This window comes from Dryobates pubescens, chromosome 26 (assembly GCF_014839835.1).
Source record: "Dryobates pubescens isolate bDryPub1 chromosome 26, bDryPub1.pri, whole genome shotgun sequence".
In the NCBI taxonomy this organism is placed as follows: Eukaryota; Metazoa; Chordata; class Aves; order Piciformes; family Picidae; genus Dryobates; species Dryobates pubescens.
This window is the reverse complement of record NC_071637.1, coordinates 7575295-7598495: the sequence shown is the minus strand read 5'-3', so window position 1 is coordinate 7598495 and position 23201 is coordinate 7575295. Positions and strand designations below refer to the sequence as shown.

Here is a 23201-nt window from a genome sequence, read left to right as displayed (position 1 = left end):
AAACACTGCCTAGTCCTACAAACTGAGGCACCCCAAGATAATGTCTTTTAATTGGCCTATTACCTAATTAATGAAAAAGAGAAAAATCCTTCAGGTGAATACCTTTTCCTGTGTCAGCACCAAACCATCATTTATAGTTTCCAGAACTTTTGATATATAGAGGTATATACACACATAACTCTTGATCAGGACTTGTGGAATTTCTGAGCCATTCTTTCTGTAGGAACTGCTAATTTGAGCATGTGATTCCAGTTCCTTGTTAATTAGCTTGTAATCCCCAAGCAGCAGGACAGGCAGGCCCTGAGAGGCACCTAGCAGAGGTTCAGCCAGGTTCAGCAATGTGGCAATGTCATGAGGTGACCACACAGAGCAGTCCTTGACCATCAATGTGGTCAAGTTTTGGACAGTTCCCAGGTGATTTGATGCAACTAGTGTTTCTCTTCCAGCTCTGGAGGAGACCCAACAGGCAGCCCCTTTGTAATATCCTTCAGGAGCAGGGTCAGCATTGACCCACTGGATGGGTGATGTGGTGGTCCAGAGCTGTTAGGGTGGGTACAGCTGTGGTGCCCAGATGACACTGGCCTGTGCTTGCTTCACTGTCACTTTGCCCTAGCTGTTGTGGCAGAGAGAAGCATTTTATTCACGTTGTGGTTTTCACACCTGTGGATTAGATACCTATGTTAGTGTCCACCCTCTGCAAACAGATGCGTTTTAATGTTTAAGTGAAATCTATGGAATTATTTCAACATTCTTTATTTGAGCGCTACTTTATTTGATCTTCAAACGACTCTGTTGCGGACACGATGTTTTCTATAGCATGGTGCAGTCCCTCCTGCTGCTGGGGCTTTTTTCATGTATATTTGTGAACAGAGAGTGCCTCGGTGCGGGGCCACGATCCCGCCGGTTAAGGAGCAAGGGCCGGATCACCTATCGAGGGGTGGCGATTACATGTCGAGGCAAGCGCAGGTGCTTCCCGAAGGCTCTCTTAACACCGCACGCCTGACGGCTCCGGCGGCGCCCGGTGACAGCCGGTGGCCCCGTCTGCGAGCAGCAGCGCCGCCAGGAGGCGCGCGAGGCACCGCCCGGAGGAGCAGCGCGGGGGGGCACTGCCGGGACCTGCTCACCCCACGCTCGTTCCACCGGCCCGGCCCAGCCGGCGCCTCCGCCCGCTCCCGCCGCCAGCTGCGGCTCGCGGGGCGGGGCGCCTCCAGATGTGACCGCGGACCCTGTCGCCTCGCCATTGGCTCCTCCTAGCCGGGCGGCGCTGTTCATTGGCCCGGCGTCCGCGCGGCGGAGCCGGCGATAGGCGGGAGGCGGTGCTAGGGCGTGGCTAACCGCGCCCGCCGTCCCCTCCCCGCTACCGCAGCGCCGCGGCGCGGCCCCATTTCCCGATGCTGCCGCGGGCCGCAGCGCTGCCGCCGGGCACCTCGGCGGGGCCTGGCTGCCGCTCGCCGCCGCCCGCCGGCTTGGAGGAGGAGGAGCCGCCGCGGCCGCGGGGCCGGGCCATGGCGAGCGGCGGCACCGCCGAGAGTGTCCCGCGCCGAGCGGTAGTGGCGGGGCCGCAGGCAGAGGCCGCGGAAGAGCCCGAGGGCGGCAGCCGGCGGTGGGGCGCGCAGCACGCCGGGGCCCGCGAGCTGGCCGAGCTCTACTCCCCAGGTGAGGGCGGCGGCGGCGGCGGGCAGTGCCCGGGGAGGGGCGGCAGGGCAGGAGGGCGGGTGGTTCCCCTGGAGCGCTGGGGCCGGGCACTTCTGGGGGATGACTCCCCTCAGGCCCGGCTCCCCTCTGAAGGGTGCACGGAGGCCAGGGAGCCCAGGAGGAGTGGGGACCTGGCTGGGCCCTGCCGGCTCGGGCCCTGCTGGGGCTGGGTGAGGCGGCCCAGGGCTGTCGGCGGTGGGATGCCGCATGCTGGCGGCCCTACGGCCGTCTGCTGCCCGCCCTCGTCGCGGCCTGAGCTAAGCTGCTGAGTACGGCTGCTTAGAGGTCTAAGAAATGAGCTTTGCTGCTGGGGTGGAGGTTTTCCAGCTGGAAATTGCCCGCAGTGAGTACTCTTCCCTTTAGAAATAAGCAAACAAGAAGTGAACCTTTCCATCCTAAAGCAGATGTACAAATTTGGTTGCTAAGCAAGGTAACAACAGAAGCTGTCACTTCAGAGTATTTGTTCAGTGAACTACTCAAAGATGCTCAGTCCTGGCTCCCCAGAAAGGGGCAGGGGGATGTTTGAATTTTGTTTTGGCCTTGTCTTCCTGAAGCTTGCAGTTAGTCTAGAGCACAGTGAAGTGACAGCAGCTGTGGAAATAACTGCAAGCTCCTTATGATAAAGTGTGTCATTTGATGTCAGCTGACAGCGAGAGTAGTGCTAGGTGTTCTTGCCTTTCCCAGCGAATCCATTTGCAGGTGAAGGATTGAGAAAGGGTAGACATCTTTTCAGCATCTTGTACTTCCCAGTAGGTCATCTGAACAGCTTGGCTTACACATGCATGGCAGTTACTGGCAAAGCAAGGGTTCTTACTTGCACAGAGCAAGTAATGATAAGAAAACAATGGCATTCATTAGTTTGTCAGTTTTCTAGACTGTTCAGGGCAAGTCTGCCCATTTCAGCTTGTACTTATCACATCTTCCATGCCTTGAGAGGAGGTGGTGTGTGACCTCTTCCATCTGGCCAGGATACACAGTTTGGACCCAGGCAATGACTGGTCACTGTGCTTTACACAGCGTAGGAAACCGCTATCAGCAATCAGTGGCTTTACTGTTATGCTCTGTTCTTGCTCATAAGGAAGAGATTTTCCTCTCCAAACAAGTTGCTACCCTTATCTTCAGCTGTAGACCAAAGTTCCTGGGAAGTCTGTGATGCAGTATATGCATAGTGTTATCTCTCAGCAGTGAGCTGTGATAGTATATTAAACTTGCATTTTTTCCTGGCATTGCATAACTTGCATAAATGATGTCAGAGTATGTGTTATGGTGGAAGCACGTGATGTTGAACTACTGAATTCTTAAGAATAAGGATTTCCTATCATATACTCAGTTAGCATGACTCTGGAGTAGTTCCATGACTTCTTTAAGTGCATGCTTTGTGGCTGTTACCTTATTCCTTCATGCAGGACATACTCTTAAATTTGAGTGCTCTTTGAACACAAGTTGTTGGTGCTGAATTTGCTCCTTCAACTGCTCTGCCTTCCTGGAGTCTCTGGAGCTGGGACTGTGTTTCTGGACTCAGGTATCTCCAGACAGTCATGTTGGTATTCCTGCATCAGGATACAGTGGTGCTTGCTTAGACTGATCTCATGGGACTTGCTAGTAAGGAGCCTTGTGTTTCCTCAAGTCAGCTAATTGCTCCTTGAGGATCTCCCCACTTAGCTCCTCTAATCAGGGTGTGGTTTTCTTTTTCCAGGAAGTGAGTGTTAATTAACTCTTACTTTCATTACTCCAGGGATCTCTTTATAGAATCTTCCATATTGTGACCTGATGCTGTCTTGAAATACATTTGTTCTTGTCTTAATTTTACAGTTTTCTTCTCAGCAGCTGCAGAGGATGTTCATGTATACATGAACAAAACTCTGCACTGTAACAGTCTTTCTTCATGCATCTTTAAAATTGCAGTCATATTGCAGAGAGCTAATACTGATCCTTCTTTGATGTTCTTAGTTTCATTTTCCTTGCTTGGTATAGTTGAGAAGGCAGCCTTGATTTAGCATGTAGGAGAAGAAATTTGATCAGGTCAACATAGAGGAGTAGGAAAGAAGCTCTTATCCTGAACACATGCCAGACATGTGAGTATGCTTCCACTGCTGGGAGAGGACGTGCAGCTTGTGTGTAGTCCTTAGTGATTGTTCCCCTGCACATTGCTTTGCCTCAGACTTGAGCAGTAAAAAGTGTTTAAGGGTGCAGGAGGGAGTGAACTGTGGGGTTGGCTGCTCTGGGAAGCCCTGAGCAAGAGACAGTTGTTCTGACTGGCCCCTAAAATAGGTAAAGACTGTCTGTTCCTGAGTGTGTGAAGAGCTAACTGCAGCCAGGGCCTTCTGGGTCAAGGTGGCAGCTCAGATCTCCTTCCTGGATTTAGGCATTAAAGTTCTGTTTCTGATCCCTTAATCCATACAGGTCTTGGATTGAGCATTCCCTTGCTGTCAGCATCAATGCCTTGTGAAGATCTAGCACTGATGAATAGGCAGAAGCTTTCTGCTGCCAATCTGAGTATTCAAAGTGTTTCTATACTTTCATGTGCCTATTCCCTCTTTATAGGCAATAAGGGAGGCTTCTGTCAAGGTGTGAGAGAATTTGTGCTGGTTCTTTCTCTTTGCTTATTCTGTCTCTTGTATGTCAGAATGGCTGAGAGGTTGTAGCCTTCTGCCTGGAAGCAGGGAGGCAAAGACAAGGCTGCAGGAGTGTACCTGTGATGTTAGACAAGCAGTTCTACGGCCACCAAAATACAGGATATTGCTTTTTCTTGTTACCACAACAGCTTTGTTTACAAGATCTGAGCTTTGAGATCTTGCAGATCATAAGGGTGGTTTAAACACAGGGCATCTGAGGCTAGAAACTTCTTTCCCAGATCCAGCCACAGCAGCAGCACTGAATATTGAATGAAATGCAAATTTGGAAAAAAGATGTGATGCAGGGGAACATTATGCCAGCAACCACAGGGAACAGGAAACTAGGACAGTGTGAGATGATGTCTGATTTGTCCCTGTTGTTTGGGCAAGGGCTGTGGGAAGGGGTTGGTTGTGGCCCATGGGTGAGTAATGTCATTTAACAAAATATGCACACCTCCTGTGGATAAATAAGTTTCTGTTTCAGTTCCCCCTCAGATGGAACAAGTCATCTGGGCAGTAGAATAGTCTGTCTGTATCATTGTGGACATCAAAATGTCCTCTCAGCTAAAAGTAAACAATTCTTCCCCTTTTTTCCCAACAGGAAAGAGACTACAAGAATGGATCTCTGTCATCTTGTGCTTCTCTCTGATCTGTTTCAATTTTTACAATCTTCTCTTCTACTTACGCCTGGAACACACGCCCTCTGTTATTGTGGGGATATGTAAGTAGGAGCTGTTTCTCTTGTAATGCTGCAGACAAGTGTGGGAGCTTCTAGGCTTGCACTGGCTGTTGGAAAGGCAGAGGGATGTGTGTGTGCAGTTGTGGTGCCTCTGAAACCGAGACCATCTGCAAAAGTAGCTGCTGCTTGTTGTCTTTCAGTGGCTTCTCAGTATCTCAAAGGTGAAGTTTTTCATGTAGCTGATTAAATTTGGTGTTCTTACACAGTCATTGCAAGTGTAAGGACTTCTGAGAGCTGCCAGGACTGTCAGAGTTGGAAATGAAGAACATCAGCTAACAAAAATGTTTGCAGGAACATTTCAGAAAACAAAACCCCAAGAGAGATCTCATTAAAGGTATTCCAGGCATCACACTGGCTTGGTTTATGGGGACTGATAACTAGACCCAAGTATTTTGGTGGATTATGCTTTTATGTCAGGATATGAAGTTTGGCTTTTATCTTAAGTGATGACTTAATTTTTCCCCATCAGTATAACCAAAGCTGTAGCTTTCTTGTGGTAATAACTGTGACTCTTGTTCTCTTATTACTTGGTTTGATTGGAAGTGTAGGCGAGCACGCTCTGCTTCATATCTTTGGCTTGGGTGTGTAAGAGGTGTTTAGGTGCTGACTCTGGCAGTACAGAGCTAGCTGGTCTAGGTGCAACACGAGTTGGTCATTTCAGCCTCACTGAAGGAGAGGAAGAGCTAGTAAAAGGTTGGTTTGATGCCGTACAGCTTCACCGATAAAGTCTGGAACTGCTTGGAATTAGCTAAAGGGAAAACTTAGAACGAGCTGGGTGTGAAAAGTGACTCCCCAGTGTTCACTGCACCACTGGAAATCTAAACCTGTGAACAACTTGACTGTTGCTTAACACTCGGAGCAAGGAGTATCAGTGTTGACATGAGCTTTGTGTTATCAGAGCGGTGTTGAAATGCTGTTCTACAGAAACTTTGAGGACGGGCAGAAGAGAGAGAGGGCAATGGAGCAGGAGGAGCTGAAGCAGTGTTTGTCTGTTGGCATTATTTGGGTGGCACAGGTGACTTGTAGCTGTATGGCCACATATGTAGGGGAGGGGATGTGAGGAAAGGAACAGGCCTGCATATAGAAATTGGAAGTCAACTCTACAGTGCACATGTCTCCTAGCAAAAGCTTGTAAGCTGCTAGCATGGGATGAGGGAGGGGAGAGAACAGTAAGCACTTCATCAGTCTTCTGCTGTACTTGTGATGCATGCTGAATGTTCTCATGTTGGGTGTGTATGCATGTTTGCATACTTCTATATCAATAGCCTTGATAACTGACAGGAGAACAAATGGTGCCATTCATTAGAGCCCCACATAAGCTAGTCACAGGTGTAACATTTCTGTGCTTTATAGTAAGAGTAAATTCTCCATAAGCTTTGTGGGGTGGTGTATGTTTTGGAAGAGAATGGCACTTGTCCATAAGCACTGTTATGTTGTTCATGGTTTTTTTTAAAAACCCCAAAAACACACACAAAAAGGGCCAAACCCCACACAACATCAGGATCAGTGATGCATGATTAGTGCTACAAATGTTTGTTGAAGCTGAGAAGTGCTCATTCCTGACTCCTCTTGTTACGGGTTGAGTTAAAGGTTATTTGCTTTGTGGTGGGGTGAAGAGGGAACTGGTGTTCTTCCACTATGAGTCTTACCCATTCATTTGGCCTAATTTAATCATGCCCACTCTCAGCTGATGAGGTGGAGGTGTTGGAAGTAATAGAGAAGAATGTGGCACGAGAACCGCTCTGTGATGATGAGGACAGATGTAGACAAGAGAATCAGTAATGATAGTTAACTTGTAGTGCGCTCTGTTTACAACTGGCTTTCATCTCTGAGATAATATTGATTAAAAACTTGAGTTCTCTGATATCCTGGTTACCAGCTTAACTGATAAAGCAGCTAATTCACTGATAATATTATTTAAGTAGTAGTGAATGATTACAGTAGCAGCATCTGGATTCTGTGCAAATAAAGTAATGTGGAAATAACTGATAGTGTGTACAAAAATGAGTGCAATAAAGTGCATGCTGCATGCCTTATTGTTTTGCTGGCTTCCTTCAATGCATTATTTCTCCAGGCAAAGTCTGAAGGTTGTCTCTAATTCACAGTGATGATTAGGCTTTATTAAGTTTTGTGAAGCTCATCTCCGTACGTGTCCGGGTTACTAAGTGCCACATGCAGCACAGTGGGTAAGATAGGGAATATTGAGTCACAGGCATCATCAGATGTATTCCCACTGAGAGCTTTCCTGAAGCTTCAGTTGGAATCTTGACCTTTGAGTTGAGATCACAAAATAACAGTTATGCTAATAAAGACATTGCCTAGCTCCAGTTCAGGTCTTTGGAAATCTGAAAGTGCTCAGTGGTCTGATGGGCTGGTTGGGACCCCCTCTGTACTCTTGTTATCAATATGTATTTTCTTTTAAGAAACAGGGAGTAGTTTGTATCTTCTGCATCATTTCACCCATCATAAACCCTCTATCTATAATTAAAGACTGCTCTTTTCATGCCTTTGATAATACTGTAAATATCTTGCTCTCTAAACTCCTAGGACAAAAAGGATCTGATCCTCCTCATGCTGGCAGTCTGTAAGCCCTTACTTCCCTGTGTGGTGTGAGCAGGCAGTCTGCTAAGAGCTGAACTCAGGTGGTAGGCTGTCATTTGCTGTGCTGAATCACCCGTGGGCAGGCTACTCTGGCTGCGGAATGAGGGAAGAAGTATGAGGCCAGAACTTTATGGCATTGTTTAGAGTAGCTTTTCAACTGGGCTGTTTCCTGCTGACTAAAGATGATCTTCCCAGAAATGAAGAGGCATGTGAGTTTCTTGTCTTCCAGGCTGGTTTGGAAGAGACAAGGTGCTTCCCTCCCTGTTCTCCCCCTGCCCCACAATATCAATAAAACTAAAATGAGAGCAGGCAGACAATGGATTTATTCTGTTGATGTTCTTTCTGTGTTAAATCCAGTCATGCCCTGTTCTGAGTGTCATCAGCTGCTGAGAAGCTATGACATTTTTCCTCTGTGTAAGATGATGGACAGATTTCAATCTGGTTTTGTTTGTTGGTGTGGGGTTTTTATTCTTTGCTTTCTTAACTCCAAGGAAGCCTTGGTTAGGAAGACTGGGTGTGATGGAAGCTTCATCCCCCCTGCTTTTTGAGCTGTAGCTGAACCAGGACACCATCCAGCAGTCCTGTATCACAAAGGTTGAAAGAGACCTCAAAGATAGAGTCCAATCTGTCACCAAAGACCTCATGACTAGACCATGGCACCAAGTGCCACATCCAACCCCCTCTTGAACACCTCCAGGGACAGTGACTCCACCACCTCCCTGGGCAGCACATTCCAATGACGAATGATTCTGTCCATGAAGAACTTTCTCCTCACCTCCAGCCTAAACTTCCCCTGGCGCAGCTTGAGACTGTGTCCTCTTGTTCTGGTGCTGGTTGCTAGAGAGAAGAGATCAACCCCATCCTGGCTACAACCACCTGAAAGGTGGTTGTAGAGAGCAATGAGGTCACCCCTGAGCCTCTTCTTCTCCAGGCTAAACAATCCCAGCTCCCTCAGCCACTCCTCATAGGGCTTGTGCTCAAGGCCTCTCCTCAGCCTTGTTGCCCTTCTCTGGACACATTCAAGTGTCTCGATGTCCTTCTTAAACTGAGGGGCCCAGAACTGGACACAGGACTCAAGGTGTGGCCTAACCAGTGCAGAGTACAGGGGCACAATGACTTCCCTGCTCCTGCTGGCCACACTATTCCTAATGCAGGCCAGAGCAACCTCTGCCCCTGTAGTAGATGCTCAGTAGTGCCAGGGACAAGTCTGGTGTAGGTATTCCTTGTGTGAAAAGCAGGAAAACCTCACCAGAACATGCAAGATGAGGCTGCAAAGCTCTTACCCCTTTAGGCGAGTTTGGCGTCTGGCATATAATTCAATATACAGGAGTTGTGTATATATAGGTGGTAAACTAAGACCATCTAGATAACGGTTTGGCAGGGTACACCATGGATTCTGCTTTTAATTTCCCCTCCCTCCTCTTGTTTTTGGGTTTTGAAGCCTTTTTTTTCCAACTGGCTGACTTGTTTCTGACATTTGATTTTAATCTGCAGCTATGTTTGCTCTTAACAGATAATTGCTTACTGTAGCCTCTTATATTCATAAGACCTGCCCCATTGGAGGGCAGGTATCCTTAGAAACATCTTGTGCCATAGCCCAAGATACAGTTAATCATTGCTGACTTGAGAGATGGGGAACTCGTTTCTTTAACCTCGTTTGAGGTGCATGTTTCATTATTGCAGATGGGGGTTTGCCAGCAAGAGTGTGCAGAAAGGAATTGCTTAGTTGGCTTTTAAAATAGAAACTCCTTCTGACCGAGGCCCAAACCACTTTTTTTTGTTGTTTGTTTCAAGCTTGAGTAGCTCTGCAGAGTTGCCCTTGCTTAGCTGCATTGCAGAGCCAAATGATGAGTGTGTACTATGGAGGGAAGCTCTGGCACACACTGGAGTAAAAGCACTCTAGAGACCACCAGTGCTTTCAAAATGGTCTGCTCTGCATGTGGGCCAACCACTTCAGAGGCCTGCTGCTTTCCACCAAGAGACAGAACTGTAGCAATGTCACTTTACTCTGGATTTGCTTTGTATATTAAAGTAAATTTCCACTTGTAATTTCAAGGATTTTCTTATTAGCATTATTTTTATTTTCTTTTTTTAACCAGGAAAGCCTCAGTTAACAAAGGAAGATTGTCCTTTATTTCAGTGTTGGTCCAAATCAGCCAGATGATTGTCACCTCCTAATATAGCCCACCTGAAGTAACTGAGTTACTTCTTAGCTGTAGGTAACTCTGTGTTTTCCATCCTAAACTGTATGTATCATCTGTTAAAGAGGGTGACTCCACAAGTTGAGATGAAATAGGTATGCTTTGTTACACATTGTATGGCACCAGTAAAATTGCATTGCACTAACCCAATTTGTGTTACCTCTCCTGTTGAGCTGTTCTGTAGAAGTTAGATTAACTTGGGAGCTCCAGGCCTTTCCAGCACCGAAGGATCCTGGAGGCTGTTGGTCTTCAAAGTGGATTTATGGAGTGTAGTTGCTCCTTTACACTCAGGCAGGTGATGTTGACACCAGTTCTCTGTTCTTCATGTAACCTGGGTTAGAGGATCAACTATCTCAGGCATGCTAGCAGCTGCTCCTGAGCCGGGTGGATGAAGGCTATCCCCTGATGGGGGCGGATGAGGCCTCCCTGCCCCAGACTGCTTACCCTGCTAGTGAAGGGCAGCTGGTGACATGTCCCCATCTGTGCCTTCGCCCTTGTGTGCACAGTGGATATGCTATTGCTCTTTGTCCCAGTCCCTGCTGCTGACAAAGAAACTTCTGTGTGCTTGCTGAGTTGTCAGGGACTCTCTTAAAGTTGCAGGGGACTTTGGCTGAGGGATTTAAGAACTATAGGTCTCAGTGGCTCTGATTCACTCAGAACAGTGCCTCTTGCACTTCAAAACACAGACACATGTTGGGGTTTTGCCTTGATTGAGTGACTTATAGTGAATAGTGACAGAATAATCAGCTTTGGAGAGTGTAGAGCTTGAACAAAACCAGTGTTATGGCTGCTTGTACCCCACACCAGGCAATGTTCAGGTACTGGGTCTCCTCTGGATGCCAGTCTGCACAGCTGGTCAGTGCTCCTGAGAGCTGAGCTCACACTGCTCCATTCCTGGGAGTGTTTTAAATAGAAGAAACTGGAGGCTTAGTTTGATTAGCCTTACTAATGAAAGTATTGGATTTGTATTTTAATGAGAGAAAAATTGTTTTTGCTTTTCACTTAGAATCCTTTGTTCTCTGTTCTTTTAATCACTTTCTTCTGGGATGGCCTAATTGATTTTCTAGTAATGTGTGGTTCCCCACCCCCCCAAAACACAATGGTACTTTGTGTTTAAGAGCCTGAGGCCTAGGTAGAGTTGTGAGGATTTTGTTATTTACATGTGATGGGTGCTTCACAAGCATTCCATCAGCTGGAGAAGTAGGAATAGGTTGCTGTGTGCTAACAGACCAAGGTTAAAGATACACAAATACAATTTGGCTGTTCCTGTCATTATCAGGTAGTGATTTTCAGCCAAGTTCTGCTTTTGATAAATGGGTATTTGCTTTAGGACCTCCTGCTGTTCAGCTCCAGAGGAGACAGTACCTTGATTCTTGGGGGACCTCCCTTTGCTGGTAGCTTCTGGCAGTGTTACAAGCTTCGTGGTTTCAGTGCTGAGGCTGGTGTTCAGGTCTGTCACAGCTGGAGGTGAGGCAGAGGTGTGCCCTGTTCTGAGGCAGTGATCACACAGAATTCCCATAGAAGGGAGGGACTGAAGGTGTCTGCTCTGAGCAGCATGCCAATCATGCAGAATAAGCTTGTGTGACTTAGGCTAGACTTTCCCATCTCTGGAGTGTGTATGTTGTAGACATGGCATTATAATAGCATATAATTACTCTATATAATAATCACACTACATATGATATCTAGGCCCTTTGCTTTTGTAGTTTAGCTGTTATTTGTGCTGCCAGGTCCAGTTCTTACTGAGTGTTTCTCACCTTTAAGTAGGTGAAATGATTAACCTGCCTTTTTTGCTTTTGAGATTCTAGGCTTTAACCCTTGAATGTTTTAAGTAGTACGTTTTCTTAGCCTGTAACTTGCCATAGTACCAAACCTCTGCCTCCCCTCTACTGAAAACTACGGAGTGTGGGAGGCAGACGACTAAGATGTTTTGGTGCAAGTAAGTAACAAACTGTTACTTTAGGATACTGAGTTCTACAAAGCACTGTGTTTTCTGTTTTGGAATTAGCCCCTGCCCTGACTCCTTAGTGCTGCAACATTTAGCTAGGTCCTACAGTCTCTGATTGAAAGTGACTGCACTTCTCAGGGATGTTACACAACACCACCAAGTAATTTAACAAAGTCATTCACTATGTGGAGGTGTTTTGGTTTCCCACCACCACTCTAGAGACTTGGAATTTTCACTGTAAATGTTAAACTTGATATGCTCTGCTGGAAGGCTTCTGGCTTACCATTTGACAATTATATCTATGCAAAGCCAGGCTTACACATGGCTCTGTGAAATTTCAGCCAGTACAACGTTGTGTTGCAAACATGCAAACCAGTTTTCTCTCCTTAACACCTTGAACCTCAAATGTCCTGCTCTCATGTGGCTTCCTGCAGCTCATGCCTGTGAGTGGCCAGGCTGCGGGAAGTGGTGTGTGACTCACGAGAAAAGCCCTTCATTAAGGTTGCAAAGTCTCCATGAGGTACTTAAGCAAGGAAGAGGAGGAGTTGGGCTTTTCTGTGATACAAGCCCCTACATATGATCTGGTTTCTGAACAGAACATGAGCGGGAGCAAAGCCAACTTGTGCCGATTATATGTTGGGGCCAATCTCATTTCCTGGTAGGCGACTTGGCTGTTTGAGTGTCATGCTCCAGCTTGTCCTCTGACTCACTTCCTTGGTGGTGTGTGAGGGTGCTGCTGTGCCTGTAGTCATGCCTCTGTTAAGGATCACAAGTACAGGCAGCTGAAGAACAGCCATGCTACCAAATGTCAGTCATCTGTCATCTTGGTTTAAAATTGCTACTGGTTGGAGTTCATCTGTGCACGTTTGGTCTGCCTGGATGCTAGGCCTTTTTCTTTTCTCCTGATTCAGCAGTCTGCTTCCAGCACAAAGAAATCCTGGTGTTTTGAAGAAGTTCTGCAGTTTGCTTCTTCATTGCCAGTCTGCCTTCCTCTCCTCCTGTGGTTTTTGAGTACTAAATTCCTCTTCAGATAGAAGCCATGGCTGGGCTGATCCTCCATCCCAGCACTCAGCAGGCTGCAGAAAGGCTGGTGTTCAGAGCAGTATTGCTCTAATGCTTTGCTTCTGATGAGGGTCTAAAGCCAGTGTTTGCACTTCATATATATCTATACTGGGGATATTCTGCTTTTTCTGACTTCATGATTAACTCTTAATTCATGTTCAGGGCTGTCAGTCTTCTCTCACCCTCTCAACCTTGATGATAGAGCATCTTAGAGAAGTATCTGAACACCTGTGCCTTGGTGTTTCCAATTTAAGGACATGTGAGGCATGTGAGAGTATTTAGGTCAGTTCATTGCCGTCTGATGTGCCTTCTGACTGGAGACAGGATGCAGTGTTACCATGCTAGTCACACATAACTTTTGGTACAGTTTTTGCTCTAATTACAACTTGTCATGCACAACTGCTGAAGAGCCAGCAAGCCCTTCTGCAGAGAGGCTAAAATACAATTTCTGGTAGTTAGGGCTTTTCAGATTGCTTTGGTATAATGCACTGCTTCAGGCACCCTTCATTCTTTCCTTTTAGCTTTCTACCAGCTGACATCCAAGTAACATGGGAAGTATCCATTGAGCTGTCAGTATTTTGCCTCCCTCTTTGTTGTTCTTCCCGCTGTTATTTCAGGCTCTGGTAATGCAGGGTGCTGGAGGCAGTGCGGGCTAATCGGGCGATTACCTCAGCAAGAATGGTATTTTACTTGTTGCAAAGTAAAGTGCTTGGATATCTTCCTCCTGAATCGAGGCCGTTTGCTCTTTCAGCAGCTAGGTGCGGATCTAAAAGCTATTGTGCTCCACCCTGTCTCGCTGCAGCTTGAATGTGTGCTCTGAAACAAAACCAAGTGCACAGAATTTCCTGCCTATACAAATTAGCTGTCTTTAGGACAATCAGGTGATACATAAAGGATGAAGTCTCTCCTGCTGCATTTCAGAATCTGGGCAACCTAGAGAATGGTTTCAGCGCTGGGGGTAGATTTCCAATATGAAAATAAAGTCTTTTGGAGTAGTGAATGCCACACTATTCCTGATTTATTGGGTTTCTTTCCTTCTCCCATTTTGAAAATGAAAGGACTGCAGAGGTGAGGGAGCAGCTCAGCAAAAGGGAACCACAGGGAGGGGTGCATCTGAATTAAGCTGTGCTGCATGCACTGCAGATAACTGCCGTGCCCTGAAGGTGGAGAGCTTTTGATCAATAGGAGGACAACCTGCTTCTCTTTTGTGTTCTAAAAATTACCTGCTATTCAGCAATCTTGCTAATGTTACAAGAACTTTATTAAACTGGACTCTCAAGGCTGCTGACCTAAGCACCCCAGCTGGAGCAGGGAAATCAGGAAGTCCAGATCTTGACCAAGGTAAATAAAAGTTGTGTGATTTATGGGGAAATATGTTTCCTGATGTATCTCAGATTGCTTTTAAGTTTCTGTGAGAGAGGAAGGAGTAACTAGATGCCTTGGAGTCAAAGCAAGATGAACAACAATTCTAACTTTTGGGTTGGATTACAAGTGAATTAGAATTGTTTTGCCTGACATCTTAGCAAGCAGAGGGATACCTGCCTGTCACAAACAGCTTCTGCTATAGATAGGAGGCTGTGCTTGAAGAAAGTCTTCAGACACTTAATAAAACAAATGCTGGCTCATGGAGGAGAAGGCCAACAATTCTAGCTTCACAGACCTCTGAAGAAGAGCTGGTGAGGCAAGCAAAGCAAGAAATAAATTTGCTGTATCACCACTGGTTTTGCTACTCACTGCTGTTTCTGATGCAAAGATTATGTTACAATGGACAACTTCTGTAAACAACCTGGTCTTTGTAAATATCAGTGGGGAAAACTAAAGCACTGTATTTCAGCCACTCTGCCCTGGGCCTGTGATTGCTGCTGTGGTTTGCATGGGCTCAGGCTTCTCTGAGACCTGCCAGGCATGACAACAGTAAGTGATGGTGCCCTGTGCTCTGAGCACCAAATGAGAGTGGGGAATGGCTAATTGAGCTGGTTTCAAACATGTTTTGAACACATAATCTTTGTATTTCTGTTTCTGTGACTCATTGAACAGTAGGCTGCAAGATCAGTCTGTAGTGCTTTAATTGGTATGGACTTTGTGTGTGTGGTTTTGAGGGCCTTGTGCAAGCTCAGATGCTATCAATTCCCAGGTACTTTGTGTTTGCATAGTGTGCAATCGGTGCTTTGAAATCTGGGCCCTGCTTCTACTGAATTCTTCTAACCACACCTGCAGCTAAGTATGTGCTGCATTTCCCCCTTCCAGAGCCTGAATGCTGGCTCTATGGAGAATCACTAAGTATGCCTCTCTGTGTGTACATGTATGCGTGTGTGTGTATGTACATATTCGCTGGGTCATCCATCTTAGGAAAAATGAACAGAAGGATCTTTCTGGTATACTTCTTAACCTGAATGGACAGTGCTGTGGTGAAAAAGGATCCTGATTCTTAGTCTGGTTTATTCTTCAGGAAATCTAGACTCCATCCAGGCCTGGTTAATCTCCTCTTGAAACCTGCTCAGAGTGAGATGTGCAGGCTAGAGCTGGTACCTCTGGGTGCCTCTGCCCTTTGAAGGGCAGGATCTGACAGTACTAAATCCCTTAAGCATAGAGGCCCCAAGGCACTATCTCACTCTTTGTGTTGCTGTAGCCATGTTTCTGTGCTTTGTGCCGCATTCCCCCAGCCTCTCCTTTCAAAACAAAGGAACTTCTTTGGCAGTCTTCTCTGAATTTTCTTCCTCCAAAGCATAAAACTGAAGAGTGTCCCAAACTGTGTTGGAGAGTTCATTGCTAAAGGGTTGGGAACTTGGGAGTTGTATGACTTGTGCAGGTGAAGAGCAATAGGTGCTTGTTGGACAGCATCTGCCAGGCCTGGTGTGAACTGGAAAACATACAGCTGTTCAGATAACAGCTCTGTCTTTACTCTTAAATGTCATGATAAGTGACAAACTTGGATACATAGATTGTCCAGAACAGGATGGCAAGAATAGGGCTTTATGTGCAAGAACTGTGCTTGACCACAGATTTAATGTCACTCTGGTTGGCAGACAGAAGAATCTTTACACTTGTGCAGCAGTGTCACTCTCTGTGGTGATGTATCTAACTTTGTGCACTTGTGATACCGGCATGCTGTGTCCCTCCCAGGTAATCATTACCGTGGTTTCTGGGGCCCTGCCTGCAGCTTTGCAGATGCCACAGTCCTGGAGTTGCTTGATGTTCCAGTCTTGTTTTGTAAATAGTATTGCTGTACCCAGGAGTGGCTCCACAACTGGTGCTTGTCAGCAGAGTTCAGTGCTGCTAGTTTGTAGACATAAGTGACAAAGGGAGAAAAGGAAGGGTCTGCAGATATAAAATACTATCTGTTGGATGGCTAGAACAGCTGTTTTACAGCCAGCTAACCTGTTAAACATTGCTAAAGAAGAGGGTAGGCAGGTCTAAGTGGTTCAGTTTGAACTGAGTAGTGTTTTCCATGCCAGCAATGGTAAAAGTTTGTCAGATGGGTTGAACACATTTAATGACAATTGTCACTATCAAATGGTGTCTTGTTGACTTTTTTCTAGATGCCAGGCCTTGCTGCTTCAGATTGGGTAGATCTGATATGATTCTAAACATCTGAGTTAGAAATAAACAAACAAGTAAGCTTGAAGCTGAGTATAAAATGTGAGTACACCAGTAAAAGTACTTATATCTAACTGTTTCTCTCTCATTCAAGTTGCAGGAGTTATTACAGCTGACTTTCTGTCAGGATTATTTCACTGGGGAGCAGATACCTGGGGATCTGTGGAGCTACCCATAGTTGGAAAGGTTTGAGTTTCTTATCTTTAAGCTTGAAAAAAAATGATGAAATACTTTTCTGGAACGTTTCCAATGATCCCAGCTGGGTTGAACAGTGTCTATAAACTATGTATCTTGCAGTCTTGCCAATACACCCAGCTCCTGCACTCAATGACACTCAATTGCTGGTGAAGTGCCATGTTTATGCTTGGCCTAGGTGACGTGCAAGGTGACATGCTTCCATTTTATCACCTTGTTAGGGTTTGCACACAGGTTTTTTTTTTACTACCAGTGTTCACAGACCTTCCCAAGGGACTGTGGGAATAGCCTGTGACACCACAAGGGTAGAAACCTGGCTAAACAGCTGTACATCTTCTAAAAGGCCAGTAACACAGATGTGGAGAATTGTTCCTGCAGTTAAACTCTCCAAAAGCTGGCTTGTAAAACATGAAGACACTCCAGTTGGAATCTTCCCAGTTCTCAATGCTACTGGCCCCTATTTTACATGTAGTAGCATGAGAGTGGCAATGACTGAAGATTGAGATTTGGGGTGTATTCTACATCTGCAGCTACAAATGTTTAGTGGAAGATGCACTGACTTCCATAATAAGCAATTACCTGTTTGTTAAACTTCTTCACAGCTACCATTATTTATTCCTCACACATTACTTATTCCTGCAGTGTTAGAGGGATTGGTATTGGAAAAAGAAGTGTAAGGGATATTCCTTGTAATTATCCAGAAATACATGGACCAGAACAGCAAATAATGGTTGGGTTTAGGTTTTGGTTCACCTTCAGCAGGCCTGGTAATCCTTGAATCTGTCTGGACCACAGGGCTTGTTTGGGTTTTGGTTTATTTGGGGGTTTGGTTTTTTGTTTGTTTGTTTTGGGGGTGGTTTGGGGTGGGGTGGGTTGGTTGGTTGTTTTTAAAGGCACTGCAGGAGGTTCTGCAACTAAATAAAGTGGAGTTCAGACTGGTCAGGACCCCGCTGCATAGACTGCACATGATGAATGTGTTCAAAGCAGATAATAATACTGGTTTTGCTGTCCCAATCTTGCCTATTGCATTTGCTCTGTCTCCTTTGGGATTGTGTATTCAGGTGTGATTTCTACCACTAGAGAAGACTTTTCTGCAGGCTGACTTACATTGGTTTGTCTAGTCATTTAACTTGCATTTGGTCTGTTAGCACTGGCTTCTGTAGCCCATACACAATGTTAAGCTGAATTATTTTTTTAAAGCATTTTCTTGGCTGCTGCTGCTTGGCAGTGACCTGTATTTGTGAATTTCACAGGCTTACTCTGCCTCTGAAAAATAGGATGCTGATGCTTTGGCGTTGAGATCCAGAGACTGAAGGTCCTAAGTGAAAATTAAGAGCAATAAAACAAACCTGCATTTGAGTCTGGGAACTGGATTGTTTTGCAAATCTAAATCAAATTGACTGAAGTGTTGTCATCACAAACATTCCAGTCCTGCTTGTGTGGATTCTGTACTATCACAGTATCACTAAGGTTGGAAGAGACTCAAGGATCATCAAGTCCAACCTGTCATCACAGACCCCCATGACTAGACCATGGAACTCTTAGACTCAGTCATCAGCTTTGAATGCGTGTGAGGTTCTGAGGGGCTTTTGTATCTTTCTTTCCAAGATCATTATTGAGCCATGGTCTCATTGTTTGTCCATTTGGCTTTTTTCCAGGCCTTCATCAGACCCTTTAGAGAACATCATATTGACCCCACAGCGATCACCAGACATGATTTTATAGAGACCAATGGAGACAACTGCTTTATGACACTGGTCCCATTGGCAAACATGGCATACAAATTTGTTTCTTTTCCCCCAGGTAAGCTGCTGCTTTTGACTTCAGGTGGATTTAGCATTTTTGTTGATATGTCAGTGAACATTTTGTCTGTGAGTAACTGTAAGATGACAGCTGTTGAAAGCATGATGCTGCTGGGGGGAGGGAAGGAAAGTTTATTTTCTTGAGATGGGACAGCCAGAAGGTGGACAGCTAAATCCCCTAGCTCAGCAGAGAGTCTGTGGCTGAAGACTCTTGCAAGGAAACATTAGGAGTTAGATAAATATTCTTTTTGAGGGGGGTCAAACTGTGTGCATATAGGGAAACTTGTTGTTCTAAAGTCTTAAAATGCTTAATCTGTGTACAAGCACTTTGTAAACCAGAAGTGCAAGAATTAAAAGATGAATTCAGCTTTAGAGATGGTCAATTCAGAATCTAACTTTCTCTTCATGGTGAGATGGAAGATGCTGACACTTAGCAGCCTGTCTTGTGACATTCTGGAATTGCCTGTAGCTCCCTGGTTCTTGTGACACCTCTGCCAAAGCAGCTGTGCTGAGGCCGTAGTTAGTTGCTGCTAACAGGCAACTCTGTCCAGACAGGACATAATTTTTCTAGTAGACATTTGCCTTTTCATAAAAGGTTTTTAAAGATCCACATCTTGTTTTGCAGAGGCATTATACGAGACGTGTCCTTGGGAGTGTTATGTCTTTGCCCTTATCATCTTCATAACCATGACAAACCAGATTCACAAGTGGTCCCACACGTACTTCGGTCTCCCACGCTGGGTGGTATTCCTGCAGGACTGGCACGTTATCCTGCCGCGGAAGCACCACAGGATCCATCACGTCTCTCCACACGAGACCTACTTCTGCATTACCACTGGTACTGCTGGCCTGCTCATCCTGCAAGCTCTCTTCAGTAGGCTAGTGCAATTCACCTGGCCAGATGTCAGTTAGTGGTAGCCTGTTAAATTACATGGGGAAGTTAACTGTGCTCTTAGCAAACCCACAGCTGGCTTTGTTGAGTGAAAAATGTATCACAGTATCAGTCAGGGTTGGAAATGACCACAAGGATCATCCAGTTCCAACCCCCCTGCCATGGGCAGGGGCACCCCACACTAGATCAGGCTGGCCAGAGCCTCATCCTGCCTGGTCTTAAAACACCTCCAGGGATGGGGCCCCAACTGCCTCCCTGGACAACCCATTCCAGGGCTTCACCACTCTCATGGTGAAGAACTTCCTCCTCACATCCAGCCTGAAAATGGGGGGCGTGGGAGGGAGGGGGGAAACTTGTGATTGGCTAAAAGGTAACTTTCAGCCTGACTATCCCAATGATACTGAGATCCCATTGCATGATGGCTTGGTAATCTCATGCTAGTAATGGATTTTGTTCATTAAGTCTTAAGGCTGCTGTTCCTTAAAAAGATCCTGTCATCTGCAAGTGTAGCTTACCTTGAATGCTTGTTTCCAAAGCAAGGCTTCTGGATTTTAAGTATTCATTCTGATTTAGGGCAGAGGAGTAGACAGACATGAAAAAAACAAGCTTTGGGTTCCTCTTGTATCTATATTAAACTTTATTTGGGCTGTACAGCTGGGCATACTCAGTCACCAGTGTTACACAATTCTGAATAAGTTAATCAGTTCATCAGACAGCTGGAGGTAAACCACCCTGGTTCTTCGTTCTGTCTTTGGCTTTTGGAATCCCTGCCAGGAATCAAATCGCAGAATCCAGTTCTTACGGCAAGAATGTCATGTAGCATGGAACAATGAAGGAGGCTGACTTGACAGATGATGGCAAAAATCACCCTGTGTCCTACTGTGTCCTGGACGTTTAGGCCTGGCTAGTTGCATTTTTAATCTCATTGAGGAGAAAACCTCATGTGTTCTTCTCTTCACTCCATGCTCTAAGTGTTCATACCACACCAGTCTGACATAATACAGCACACTAGAGTGTAAACTTGGATTTTCCAGTGGAACAAAGTGGTCTTGCAGCCCAAAGCTGCCTCTTTCTAGAGACAAATGAGAGGGAGAACAGAAGTATGCAATCAATGAGCTACTTAAGAGACCTTTACTGTGTAAAATAGAAATAGTTATTGTAAAGCACTTGTCATGACATGACTTAAGAATAGATAAGCCAAGTCCATAGAGTGCACTTGGTTTCAGAGCTGACCTGTGTACATAATGGTCTGCCCCTGAGTCACGGCCAGGGAAGGTGTCAGGTAATAGGGCTAGAAAAGATGCCTTGAACTCGTGTTGCCTGCAGAAAGTGACTGCATTTATTGCTGTTGTCTCATACAGTAGTAAAAACCTGTCCCATATCAACCTGTTAGAGCCATCCTGGTTACTGGGAAGCAGAAGTGCTCCATTGGCTGAGTTGCTGAGCTTTGGGAGCCTGCTGCAAGTGGTGCTACCTTTGTAGCTCAGGAAGTGTCCAACACCAGCTGCTGTTCAGTGCAGCATGGTGCTGGAACAAGGTTTTCTCATCATAGCTTTCGTTAGCAATCAGTTATGCAAACTTGAATTTTGTCCAGGGAGAGCATCATATAAGTACCTTAAACCAAAAACTGATGTTGTAACTATCTAAACTTCAGGCTTTAAAACAAAAGAAAGTGCAAAAAAAGCAGCTTTTAGTTTGCTAAGCCTCTGGTAGTGGTGTTTGGGTCCCAAACAGAAATCTTGATAGTTTAAATTTGTTTAAATTACTACTTTCTCTTTTTTTATACTGTATTTGAGATTTCAGAGCCATCTTTCTTCTCTACTGCCCAAATTGAAGCACAGGGAAAAGCTGAGCTGGTTATGATGGGGAAATTACTTTGGGGGGTGGGGGTGGGAAGGGTTGGGATTTTTGTTTAGTTACTCAAATTTCAGCACTCCATCTAAGGTGCTATTAACACAAATGTCTTGGTTCTAACACAAATCATTCAGCTTGGTGGTCCTTTATCTGATAGCTTTGCAGTGGCCATAAAGGAGTCTACCTCTCAACTCCCCTTACATTTTACCTTGTGTTTCATTTAGTGTTTTAAAACACACACTGCAAGACACTGAACTTTGAATGCTCTGACAAACTAATCCTTTTTTGTGTGTGTTTTTTTCACTCAGGTTGGCTGAACTATCCATTAGAGAAGATCAGATTCTGGAGGTGTTTGGAGAACATTATCCAAGCAGTTACTGGGGAGAAGCCAAGAGCAGATGACATGAAATGGGCTCAGAAAATCAAATAACTTTTGCCAGCCTTCTGCAATCCTTAACTTGTTGCCAATGTTGTTTGTTGTTTTCTTTTTAAAAAAAGCCATCAGCCAAAATCAAGATCTGCAAAGAAATAACAGACTCTAAAGCACAAACTAAAAAAGTGCTAACACAGACTGTAATGAAAAGAACTAATTCTTAAAACAATACTTGAAATGAAGATGATTACTCTTGCTGAGCACCTTTTTGTTTAGCCATGTCTGCTTACATCTTAGGGAAAAAAAACAACACTTCATCACTGTATCTCAAGGCTCTTGGGCAAGCCAGAAGGCAGAACAGTCACTCCATTGGTACATGGTGGCGTAGTAAATGTGTGTTGTATCAACATTATTTAACACTTCAGAAATAGCTTGTTGCCTAAGGCCTGTAGGGAGAATGGGTGACAAGGGTTTGTCGCTTCACAGTTGAGTCCAAATGCACTGCATGGAAACAGCGTGGCAGAGTAAAGGAAGCCTAGAAAATCATCACTGTTCAATGCACTTAGTGATCAATAAAGCTGTCTTCACTATCATGTTAAATCTAATTGATGTCACATGGAACAGACTTCAAGAATCCCACTCCACCAGTGGGCCACGAATCCTCAAGTGTCTTCGGTGTCCCTTAGAGCTGTTCTACTCTCTACATGGAATTAAACCATTTCTGCGTAAGCCTTCAACTTCACAAGCCTCTGAGGAGAGGGAGGGCACCCAGTACAGCACATGCTCATGGTTGTTCATGTGGAGTGCTCACTGATGAGTCTTCTATTAAGTGTTTCCAACCCTGGTAATAAATGTTTCAAATAGTTCTAGCATTGGGCACATTGCAAATAGCTGTATTCAAGAGCTCGAGGTATCAAACTTGTAATGTTAGAAGGGAAATGTCAATGACTGGTGTTTGGGGTTTTTGTCTTTTTTTTTTTAAGGTGCTTGCTTGTTTCTGTAAATAATATAAAGCCTTAATCTCTTCTGGTGTAATGGAATAATATTTTAATGTGATGTTTGAATGTATATAATATATTTATAACAAAGCAGTTGGATAATACTAATCATGTTTGTTAAGTCTTGTTGCTCTTCTTTATTCATGCATTAGTCAGCACTTAGTCCAAGAATGGGATCACTGGTTGCAAAAGGGTTCATGCCGTTCCAGCCACTGGGAACACCTTGCAGCCCATTAAGTCTCGTTTAGGGTGAAGTGATCAGTTCTTGGTTGGTGGTGTAGCACCTTGACGCTGTAGTCTGCCAGAGGTCAACACCTTTCGAGAGCAGCAAGTAATTCTGCTTTGGATGCTAAGGAGTAACTCTGCTGGATTTGGGGAGAGGTTCTCCTAAGAACATCCAACAGGCCCTTTGTCAAGTTAATGTGCTTTGGATCTTGTTTAATTCCTAAGTGAAAGCTTACTAATGGTCAAGTCTAAGACTATTTTCCTTTCCCTGGATGTAAACTCTGGATTCAAATTGTCTTTACCTGAAGAGCAGGGCAAAGCATTTTTGAATATGCTGACCTTGCTCTCAACTACTTCAGATAAGATGGACCACAACTTCTGAAAGGGTTGGAACTTGGCAGCTT

The 23201-nt window shown here is 45.2% G+C and overlaps 1 protein-coding gene across 1 annotated transcript; it reads left to right on the top strand.

Annotated features, from left to right (window-relative positions):
* The first annotated feature begins 1349 nt into the window (after positions 1 to 1349).
* PEDS1 (plasmanylethanolamine desaturase 1) lies at positions 1350 to 22844 on the top strand. The gene is made up of 6 exons (XM_054173730.1): positions 1350 to 1656; positions 4912 to 5031; positions 16553 to 16644; positions 18312 to 18456; positions 19081 to 19293; positions 21510 to 22844. Exons 1-6 carry the CDS (start codon positions 1392 to 1394, stop codon positions 21629 to 21631), a joined length of 957 nt encoding a protein of 318 aa, XP_054029705.1. The 5' UTR covers positions 1350 to 1391; the 3' UTR covers positions 21632 to 22844.
* Positions 22845 to 23201: the final 357 nt, after the last annotated feature.

What these genes read in the sequence shown, in the direction of transcription:
- PEDS1 (XM_054173730.1), top strand. Translation starts at nt 1,392, where the DNA reads ATGCTGCCGCGGGCCGCAGCGCTGCCGCCGGGCACCTCGGCGGGGCCT. An exon ending in CTCTGTTATTGTGGGGATAT is followed by an intron (nt 5,032 to 16,552) that starts GTAAGTAGGAGC and finishes CTCTCATTCAAG; the next exon opens with TTGCAGGAGTTATTACAGCT. An exon ending in AGCTACCCATAGTTGGAAAG is followed by an intron (nt 16,645 to 18,311) that starts GTTTGAGTTTCT and finishes GCTTTTTTCCAG; the next exon opens with GCCTTCATCAGACCCTTTAG.